A 10,664-nucleotide genomic window follows, 5' to 3' on the forward strand; every position below is an offset into this window, starting at 1 on the left:
GAGTAGCTGGGACTACAGGCATGCGCCACCATGCCCAGCTAATTTTTTCTATATATATTTTTAGTTGTCCAGCTAATTTCATTCTATTTTTAGTAAAGACGGAATCCCGCTCTTGCTCAGTCTGGTCTCAAACTCCTGAGCTCAAATGATCCACCCACCTTGGCCTCCCAGAGTGCTAGGATTACAGGCGTGAGCCACCATGCCCGGCCCCTGTGTTTAGTTTTCTTAGCTTTTCGTAGGTATCAGTCAATCTTGTAAGAGTCTGTAGAATAGAAATCGCCTATTATTTCAGTGCAGTCATCCTGTAGTATCTGCAGGGAATTGGTTCCAGAACGGTAGATGCCAAAATCTGGGGCTGCTCAAGTTCTTTACATGAAGTGACATAGTATTTGCATATAACCCATGCATATCCTCCTGTATACTTTAAATCACCTTCTGATTACTTATAATGCCTAATACAATGTAAATGTTATGTAAATAGTTGTTATAGTGTATTTTTAAAATTTATATTTTTATTGTTATAGTTATTTTTATTTTTTTCTTGAATATTTTCAATCCATGGTTGGTTGAATCCATGGATACAGAACATATGGATACAGAGGTCTGATTGTATGTATTATCTTTGAATGATGAATACTTTTTGTTTTTTAAGCTTAAGCTGGACACAGTTGCTCACACCTATAATCCCAGCACTTTAGCGGGCAGAGGTGGGAGGATCGCTTGAAGCCAGGAATTTGAGACCAGCCTGGGCAACATAGCAAAACCTTGTCTCTACAAAAAATGAAAAAATTAGCCAGGCATGGTGATTGGTGCATGCCTATAGTCTCAGCTATTTGGGAGCCTGAGGTGGGAGGATCGCTTGTATTAATACCTGGGAGTTCAAGGTTACAGTGAGGTATGATCCCACCACTGCAATCCAGCCTGGGCAACGGAGCAAGACCCTGTCTCTAAAAACAAAACGAAACACAAAACAACGATAACAACAAACCAACATGAAAATGTTTAATCAATATAGTTTATTCAGTAAATATTCATTTCGAAGTAAGTGATAGTATAATAAGTATTTATATTTTTTGGTATCTCATAACTGATTCACTTTGATTTTATTAACAGGGTCAGGAGAAGGCCTGGGGAAAATAATCCAGAGATTTCCACAAAAGGACTGGGATGATACACCCTTTCCACAGGGAATTGAGTTGGTAAGTTGATAATGTGTTATTGCACTTTAATAGTGACATTTTTTGTCTTTGTCATATTTATGTTTACATTTATGTTACATTTACTGTTAAATAATTTGGTGATATAATTGTTAGATATTACAATACCAGAAATAATTTTCTTCCTTCCTAGACCCCCCACATACAATAACCTTTGAACATACTGATTCTGGAATGCCTATTTTGCTGGGGTTTTCTTCCCATTTAAACTTCTCTCTAATAATAAAAATGAAATTAATGGTTTTTACATACTCAGAAGCTGAAAAATTCCTCTGATTCTTTAGTAAAAATCTTAGCCTCATAGCTTCACTGATACACATATTTGTTTTATTTTTTTGTGAAATTTTCCAGGTTATTGTTTTAGTAAAAACAAAACAAACACAGACAAACAAAAAAACTAAAGGTTTGTTTAATGGTGACCAGTCATGGTTTGAGTTTGGTCTTGAAACCACGAACCTGAATTCTTTTCTTTTTAGCTAAAAGGTCTGAAGGTTAGCTTATACAATAACAGTGCAGTTCAACTGCTGTTTTGTTGTTTTTTTTTTTTTGTTCAGCCATTTTAAAGGAATTTTATAGTTGAACATAATTTATGCTGTCCAGGATATTCTTTCTGGTGGCAGATCCATGGTGATAAAATGAGGAACTGGGAAGACGATCATTGAAGTATTTTGTAATATAACTGTAAAGTTTGGTTCTCCAAATATACTGGAATGTGTGTGTCTATGTCTGTTTATACCATGTTTATGATTATGCACACACATACATATAAAGCAGTGTTCTTCAAAACAGTTTTTAAAGAGAGAACATTTGGTATAATATGATAGTTAAGAGTACAGGCTTTGGAGCAGAATACTTGGGTTGAAATCGCAGATGCATGGTATGAGTTTTGACACATTACTCAATTTCTTTGAGCAGCAGAGCCCTCATCTACGAAATGAGGGTAATGGTGATACTAATCTCATAGAGTTGTGGTAAAGGTAAAATGGAAAAAAAAATACACATAACATGCTTAGAACAATGTCTTCCATAAATTAGGTAGCTGGTTGTTTATTAGCATTGTCGTTGCTGTTTATTTGACGTGTCTCACCACCCCCTCCCCCATAGGAACAATTATTCATTCTCTTGTTAGCATAGATTAGAAATATCTATTAGGAATAAAACTGACATTGAAAATTGTATATTTTCTCATCTTCGCTAATGACTGTCCAATTGTGTTTTACTGACGATAAAAGATACATTGCTGAGTGCTACGTTTTGCTGGTTATAACTCAGCTGTGTAAAGAAAGCTGTGGGTTCAGTAGGCCCACAGAGGTAAATCTTGAATTTTGTCATTAAAAATGGGGAAGGAATGTGAGGATCCAAGGAAAGTGGCCTTTTGGAGAGCCCCTTGCATTCCTTTCTCTTCTTCCCCACATGCCTGAAAATATTGATAATTGGCCTTACAATGTGAAAAACCAGACATTTGTACTATAAAAGCTTTTAAACACTGTTTCAGTGTCCCTTTTAGTGATGACCGAGAGGGAAAAATTTTGGTGCTGGGGACCTATTAGAACTTTTTGTGGGTTCCTACCTCCCTTCACATCAAATTGTGGAGGGATACAAATTGCATCAATTTGATAATATGAACGGGGGATGGGGAGAGAGAGAGAGAGAGAGAGAGAGAGAGAGATTGGCATAGCTATTTGGCTAGGATTGAGAAAGGATAATTTTTCTGTTTTGAAAGCCAAGAAAATAAATTCTATGATACCTCTCTTATTTTTCCAGTAGTGAGGGAGAGACACATTGATTTTACTACTTAGTAAATGGATATTTTTTTCTTTATATGACAGACACTGCCATGTTCAAGTGCTGTTAATGTCTCTCTAATAACAAGTGGAGTCATGTGCTGCTGGATTAGTGAAATGGAAATGCTAAGAGGTAGATAGAACTTTTTCCTCCCTAAGATTTTCCTAGATGACTTTGTGGCTGATTGGGGTGGGGAACCTGCGGCCTAAAGGCCACATGTGGTCCTCCAGATCCCCAAGTGCAGCCCCTGACCAAATCCAAACTTCATAGAACAAATCCCTTTATTAAAAGGATTTGTTCTGGCTGGGCACCATGGCTCTGGCTCACGCCTGTAATCCTAGCACTCTGGGAGGCTGAGGCGGGGGCATTGCTTGAGCTCAGGAGTTTGAAAACAACCTGAGCAAGACCCCGTGTCTACTAAAAATAGAAAAGTTAGCTGGGCATGGTGGCACTTGCCTCTAGAGGCTGAGGCAGGAGGATCACTTGAGCCCAGGAGTTTGAGGCTGCAGTGAGCTATGATGATGCCATTGCACTCTAGCCTGGGTGACAGAGCGAGACTCTGTCTCAAAAAAAGAAAAAAAAAAAAAAAGGATTTGTTCTGTAAAATTTGGATTCAGTCAAAAGGCCGCATTCAAGGATCCTGAGGTCACAGGTTCCCCACCCCTGCGCAGGGATCTATTAGATTAAGTTGGAAATTTTCTTTTTCCTTTTCCTTTTTCCATAATTGATAGCAATTTTGATTCTTTAATGTCTGTTGTGCTCTTTCAAGTACAAAATAAATTTGTTTATCTTATATCTATCAACAGGAAACATAAAACAGCATAGATTACTATTAATTGTTATTGTCTTTTTATTTACTGTCTTATGCTATTTTTGCATATATTAGAGATGTACAAATATTCTCTATATGAAGAGCAATAACTTGAATAATTGTAATATACTGTGTGATCTTGAGTAACTCCTGTGGCTTCAAGACCAAAAATAGACATAATAAAATTTTAGTCTTTTTGAAGATGATCGGGCTCAGTCCCTACGTGGTTTGTGTTTTTTTTTTTTTTGAGACAGAGTCTTGCTCTGTTGCCCGGGCTAGAGTGCCATGGCGTCAGCCTAGCTCACAGCAACCTCAAACTCCTGGATTCAAGCGATCCTTCTGCCTTAGCCTCCTGAGTAGCTGGGACTACCAGCATGTGCCACCATGCCCAGCTTATTTTTATATATATATTTTTTAGTTGTCCAGATCATTTCTTTCTATTTTTTAGTAGAGACGGGGTCTCGCTCTTGCTCGGGCTGGTCTCAAACTCCTGACCTTGAATGATCCACCCGCCTTGGCCTCCCAGAGTGCGTGGTTTGTTGATTTCAGAGTGGTAGTGACTCTTTTCCGATGATTCATTGGAAAAAACTCTTACCCCTTTTGAGGTGGTGGAACAACTTTTAGCATATAACTTTAATGTCAGTATCTAACAGCTGTATAGGATTGCTAGACTGTGATGAAATTATAAATTAGATGACTGGTGGTAGTGTATTAATTTACAAATAAGTAAACAGAGGCTTAGTAAATTTAAATAATTTCACTGAAGTCTAACAGCTAGGATGTAGCAGAGCTAGGATTCAAACCCAGGTATTTTCACTCTTAGATTCAACCAAAATCTGAGAGCATTCTGGGAATGATGCTTTAAGCTATGGTTAGCATTTGTATTTTAATGTAAATGCAGGATCTGAAAACAGAGTTCTATGATTTGGAAGAACTAAGATTGAGAAATGTTAAGAGAATGCTGCATTATTGAATAGAGAGCAACTTCATTGTTTATCTGAGGACATACATAGGTTCAAAGCATAGTATTATATTGAAATTATTTTGTATTGCCACCTGTCTTTCCCAGGCAGCACATATTTGATGCATTTAAATTCCATATGAAAGATAAATGTATTCAGCCTTACAACTTATGGAAAAGGATTTTAGGCATTCATTCACTAATAAATCAAATTCCAAATTTAATTTAGAGGTTGCTGAATTTATTCTTTCCATTTTTACATAAAGAAATTGCCTTCTTTTTCTTCTATTGCAAAATGGTGAACTTTAATTTGGATGGATTTTAAAAATAAAAATATGAAAGCAAGCTAAACCAAACATGTAATGACTACTTTTCCAATTCTGGGATATTTTTATCTTTTTCTTGTGCTTTTTAGACATACATAAAAACCACAGACAGTCATATAAATAAAGTTGTAGTTAATTTTAGTGACAGTATTTCAAAGAAAAGTAAATTGTTTTTCAGAGGCATTCTATGGTTAACAATCTATTTCCGATTATGGGAACAAATGTTTTTATTGGCTAGGCTATGAACATCAGCAAAATAGTATTGTTTTGACCCCAGCTCCCTTTTAAGATGCCCTGTCTCAGCAGTGCATCTTTTTATATCATAATTCAGAAAATATGCCACAATCTTCACTAGGGCCTACCTGCACTAAGGCATTTATAGAACTATCTACTTTTCTTAGAAGACTAAAGTACTGTGATGAATAAATTTTATGGCTTGAAAAAGAGAAACATTTAGTTAGAATTTCTAAATTTAAGATTCATAAGAAATTAGTTTAGTTATTTAAATTATATACTAGTAATTTGACTACTTGCCATATGAATTCGGTCATTCTCTAAGTTTAGGTTGGGGAGAAGAGAAAAAAAAGCTTGTATTCAACATTCTGCAGATGTAACATAGGAAAAGTAGCTGTAGTATGGGATGTTATTTGAGGGCAGGGAAGTAAGTGTAAGTACCATGTAATGCTTTACTTCTTAATTAATTACTTTTTTTTTTTTTTTTTTTTGAAACAGGGCCTTGCTCTGTCACCCAGGCTAGAGTGCGGTAGTGTCATCATAGCTCACTGCAACCTCAACTCCTGGGCTCAGGCGATTCTGCTGCCTCAGCCTCCCTAGTAACTGGGACTATAGGCGAGCACCACCATGCTTGGCTAGTTTTCTTAGCTGTTCAGAATGCGTTGAGCACAACAAATGGGATAGCAACCATCCATCTGACCGAGATATCAATACTGTTTGCTTAGAGAACCAAGTGTAGACAGGATGAAGAGAACTTTCTCCCCTTTTTGTAGAAGACTGTGCTTGAAAGAAGAAAGAAAGGTAGCGATCATATTGAATAACAGAATCAGGGTTCACAAAGATTTTTAAAGGCAGGGGTTATGGGCTCTTTAAGAAAATGAAGTGTAATAGGTAAAAATTTAAGCTTATGCATGTGGATATAAATAGCCAGCTATATAAGTAATTATTTAGAATAAAGATAGATCATATGCCAGCCAGAGAGATTTAAGAAATATAAGAAGACAGCTATAAAAAAATTTTACAAGATGTCTATGATAGATACTACAGATAGCATCTGAAACCTGTGTCCTGATGTAGGGTGCTAGGTGATGAATTTGGTTTCAAAGATGGTCCACAGCTTGGTATAAAGGATGTGTGGAAAGACTTGATTTTGCATATGGTTATAGCTAAAATATGAAGACATAGCTTTTAAAAGATACTAAGGACAGAAAAAAGGATTTTTAAAGTTATGTTTGTAATAAAGCAAGTGGATATAAATGGGGTTCAAGCTGGAAAGGGGTGGTTTGAACTCGTATTTTTGTTACCCACTCCCAGACTATAGTCTTTTTGAAGTAATAAAACCACATGGCGGGGAACCTGATGAAGTCTAGAGCAGTGGTCCTCAACCTTTTCAGCACCAGGGACCAGTTTCATGGAAAACAATTTTTCCATGTGGGGGTGGAGTGGTGAGGTGAGGGGTGGGGTGGGGGCAGAGCTCAGGTGGTGATGTGAGCAATGGGATGCGGGGTGCGACTATCAATATTAATGAAGCCTCACTGGCCTGCCAGTCACCTCCTGCTGTGCTAATAGGCCATGGACCTGTACCAGTCTGTGGCCTGGGAGTTGGGCATGGGGATTGGGGACCGCAGGTCTAGAGGGTGCATTTGAGGTAGTAGTTTCTCTCAACATTATCTGAGGAAGAAAATAGTCAGTCTTGGTATTCTGCTTCTCACATTCCTCCACATTCACTGCAGTGGTTTTATTACTTTCGAAAGACTATTATAGGCTGGGAGTCGGTAACAAAAATATGAGCTCAAACATAACTTTAAAAATGCTTTGTTTAGTCCTTATTATGTGGCAGTGGGGTAGATGGCAGTGGGGTTTGCCATTTTTGAAATGTGGTCCTCAGGGTCATCTTGGGCATCAGCATTCATTTGGCAGAGTAGTAAGAGAAAGCAGAGGGGATAGTAAAAGTGGGTTTTATGGGATACGTCTGCAGGCAGCATAGCATATATCACTTCTACCCATATTCCATTGATCAGAAGTTACTCACGTAGCCAATTAGCTATAATGGGAATTTGGCAAATAAAGCCTAGGTGTGTGCTTAGGAAAAGGAAACAGATTTAGCAAACAAATAACTTTCCTCTGCTGCACTGTTCTTGCTGAATCAAAGGTATTTTCCTTATCTTAATTCTCCTTGACCACTTTATTTTTTGACACCACTAATTTAGTCTTTTTGGTATTATAAAAAATAAATGTTTGTTCTTTGTCCTCAATTCCTGGCACAGAGATCCTAAAACTTTTGGAATTTGCTAATGAGACGGCCAATGGATTAATGGGCCTGAAATAGCTTCAGGATAGGGGGAGGTCACCAGAGGAAGCAACCAGGCATTTGAAGGTTTGGAATTTTGAGCCCCATTGGGGAAGAAAAAGGGACTGGAGACTGAATTCAGTTAGCAGTGGCCAATGATTTAACCAGTTGTGCCTACTTAATGAAACCTCCATTAAAACCCCTGGATGACAGGGTTCAGAGAGCTTCCAGATTGATGAACACATTAATGTTCTGTGCAAGTAGGGTGCCTGGGAGAGGGCATGAGGGCTCTGCACCATCTCTAGCCCCTGCCATACCTTGCCCTATGCATTTGGCTGCTCCTTAGTTATATCTTTTATAATAAACCAGGAAATGTAAGTAAAGTATTTTCCTGAGTTCTGTGAGTTGTTCTAGCAAATTATCAAACTGAGAAGAAGGAGGGTCATGGAAATCCTCAAATTTGTAGTCAGCTGGGCAGGAGTGTGGGTACCCCATTTTTGACATTTGAAGTAGGAGCAGGCCCTTGGTCTATGGGGTCTGTGAAATTCATGTCAGAATTTAATCGAATTGTTTGACGCCCAGTTGGTGTCAAAGAATTGGTTATTGTTGGATAAACCACACATTTGGTGTCAGCAAAAATACAACAGTCTTCACTCTGCTATATATTTTCTTAATTTTTCTTAATTTCAGCCCCAGGTTCTTCTCATCTTCCATTGTTTCTTCTATAAGATTCAGTTTTCAGTTTTTTTGGTGTTTTGTTTTCTTTGGAAAGTGGTGGTGTCACTATTCTGCCCGTCTTTTGTACTTGAATTTTAGTCACACCTATGGTTATCCTTTTCTGCAATTTCTATAACCTAATAGTATTAGCTCAGGTAGAGCTAATCCAGATTTTGGAATCTTTTTCTAATACTAGGTTTCTAATGTGGGGTAAGTTCTGATAACAGATAGCCTGGAGGGTTAAATCAAGGGTAATTCTTGCCTAATTTCACTTCTAGCAATTTGTCATGTACTTAATCTCAAAATAGGATAACTATATGTTATTCAAATCACATTGCTTTTGAGAGGGAAAGGGAATGAATGAAAAACATGCATAAACTGGGACTGTCTTGAACAAATTGATAGGTATGGTTACTTACATATATGTATACATAACCTCATACATGCATATGCATGTATGCAGGAGATTGGAAACTGCCTAAATGACTATTAGTAGTCAACTGGTTGAATTAGTGGTACTATAGCCATTCATTGGAACATAACACAACTGTTACAAAGTATGAGGTAGAAGAAGATATAAATGGCTAACAAGCACATTGAAAAGATCTAACATCACCAATCATTAGGGAAATGTAAATCAAAACCATAGTAAGATACTACCTCACACCCATTAGTATGGCTACTACCAAAAAACCCCAAATAAACAGAAAATAACAAGTGTTGGCAAGGATATGGAGAAATTGGAATCTTTGTGCACTGTTGGTGGGAATGTAAAATGGTGCAATAGGTATGGAAAACAGTATGGAGATTCTTCAAAAAAGCTGAAAATAAAATTACCATATAATCCACTAATTTCACTCTGGGTATAAACCTAAAAGAACTAAAAGCAAGGCGTCAAACAGATATTTGTACACACATGTTCATAGCAGCATTGTTCACAGAAGCCAAAAGGTGGAAGCAACCTAAGTGTCCATAGACAGATGAATTGATTAATGAAATGTGGTATATACATAGAGTGGAATATTAGCCTTAAAAAGGAGGAAGGAAATTCTGATACATGTTACAACATGTGCCAAGTTGAATAAGGCTCAACCTCAAGGATCACCCTTGAGGACGTTATGCTAAGGGAAATAAGCCAGTCACAAAAAGACAATTACTTAACACTACTGAACTGTATACTCAAAATGGTTAAGATGGTAAATTTTATGTTATGTATATTTTACTATAGTTAATTTTTAAAAAATACATGAGATAGAGCTTTATGTATTGACATGAATAAATCTCTAAGACATATTGTATAGCAAGTAGCCAAAAACAATTTGAGAAAAAAAGAGCAAAGTTGGAGGACTTACATCGCCTGGTTCCAAGACATCCTATAAAGCTCAATAATCAAGACAGTATAATTCACATTGCTGATGTTGTTCTTCATAGAATTTATCTATTCTCCTAGAGACAGAATTTTGTCTAAAACTGTCCCTGCCATAGCTAATGCACTTTAGAATGATACTGCAAATCCCCACAGAATACCTGATTGTTCAACTTTAGCATGTTATGATAGTTAACAATACTTATAACTTGTTGCAAAGTGTCTCTTAAAATAATAGCCTTAGCACAGAGATTTTGCTGGTGCAAGAGACAATGAAAATAAATGAGAGCATCTGGATCTGTTAATACTTTTTTAATCTTTGCCATAAACCCTTCATGTTTTCCTGTCATGGAAGGTGCACCATCTGTACATACACTCACTAAATTTACCAAATTCAATCCAACTTCATGACATTTATCTTGAAAGTTGTTGAACATATCTACCCTCTGTGTTCTGTTCACAAGAGTGCCCGAGGTGAGTAACTCTTCATAGCAAAGAAAATCTTCTGTTATGACCTGAATGAAGTCTAAAACCTGTGCTGAGTCAGTAGTATCAGTTGATTCATCTAAAGTGATTGAATAATATATATTTACCTTTTAAAGCATTGCATGAAGTTGTTCTCATAAATTGGAGGCTAATTCATGTTGCCAATCAGTTATGATTCTCCTTGAAAGAGGCAGTTGTTTGTACTTTGACACGTTTTTGGGGTCTAAGTATCCTACAACTTCGACGATGCATTCTTTCACAATTTCTACATCACTGAATGGTTCTCTTTTTCCCTGAGTATATGAGCAACTTGCTTCAGTGGCATTATTACCAGGTCTTACCACTGCTTGAAAGAATTGTCTTTGCTTTTGGTTTTCATCTTTTAATTTGTGCAATACAACCATACTTGCCTCTCCCTCTAATTTAAAATATTTGTGGTCCTTATGAGTTTTATTTTTTTTTAATTTTTTT

General features: G+C 37.0%; 1 protein-coding gene across 1 annotated transcript in view; it reads left to right on the forward strand.

Annotated features, from left to right (window-relative positions):
• The window catches only part of SBF2 (SET binding factor 2), a 518,495-nt gene that overhangs the window by 97,863 nt on the left and 409,968 nt on the right, over positions 1 to 10,664 (forward strand). Inside the window, exon 2 of the mRNA XM_012654180.1 lies at positions 1,114 to 1,199. Within this exon, the coding sequence (XP_012509634.1) occupies positions 1,114 to 1,199 (86 nt within the window). The remainder of the gene's footprint in view (positions 1 to 1,113; positions 1,200 to 10,664) is intronic.

Source organism: Propithecus coquereli, unplaced genomic scaffold (assembly GCF_000956105.1).
Source record: "Propithecus coquereli isolate 6110/MARCELLA unplaced genomic scaffold, Pcoq_1.0 Scaffold44, whole genome shotgun sequence".
NCBI lineage: Eukaryota > Metazoa > Chordata > Mammalia > Primates > Indriidae > Propithecus > Propithecus coquereli.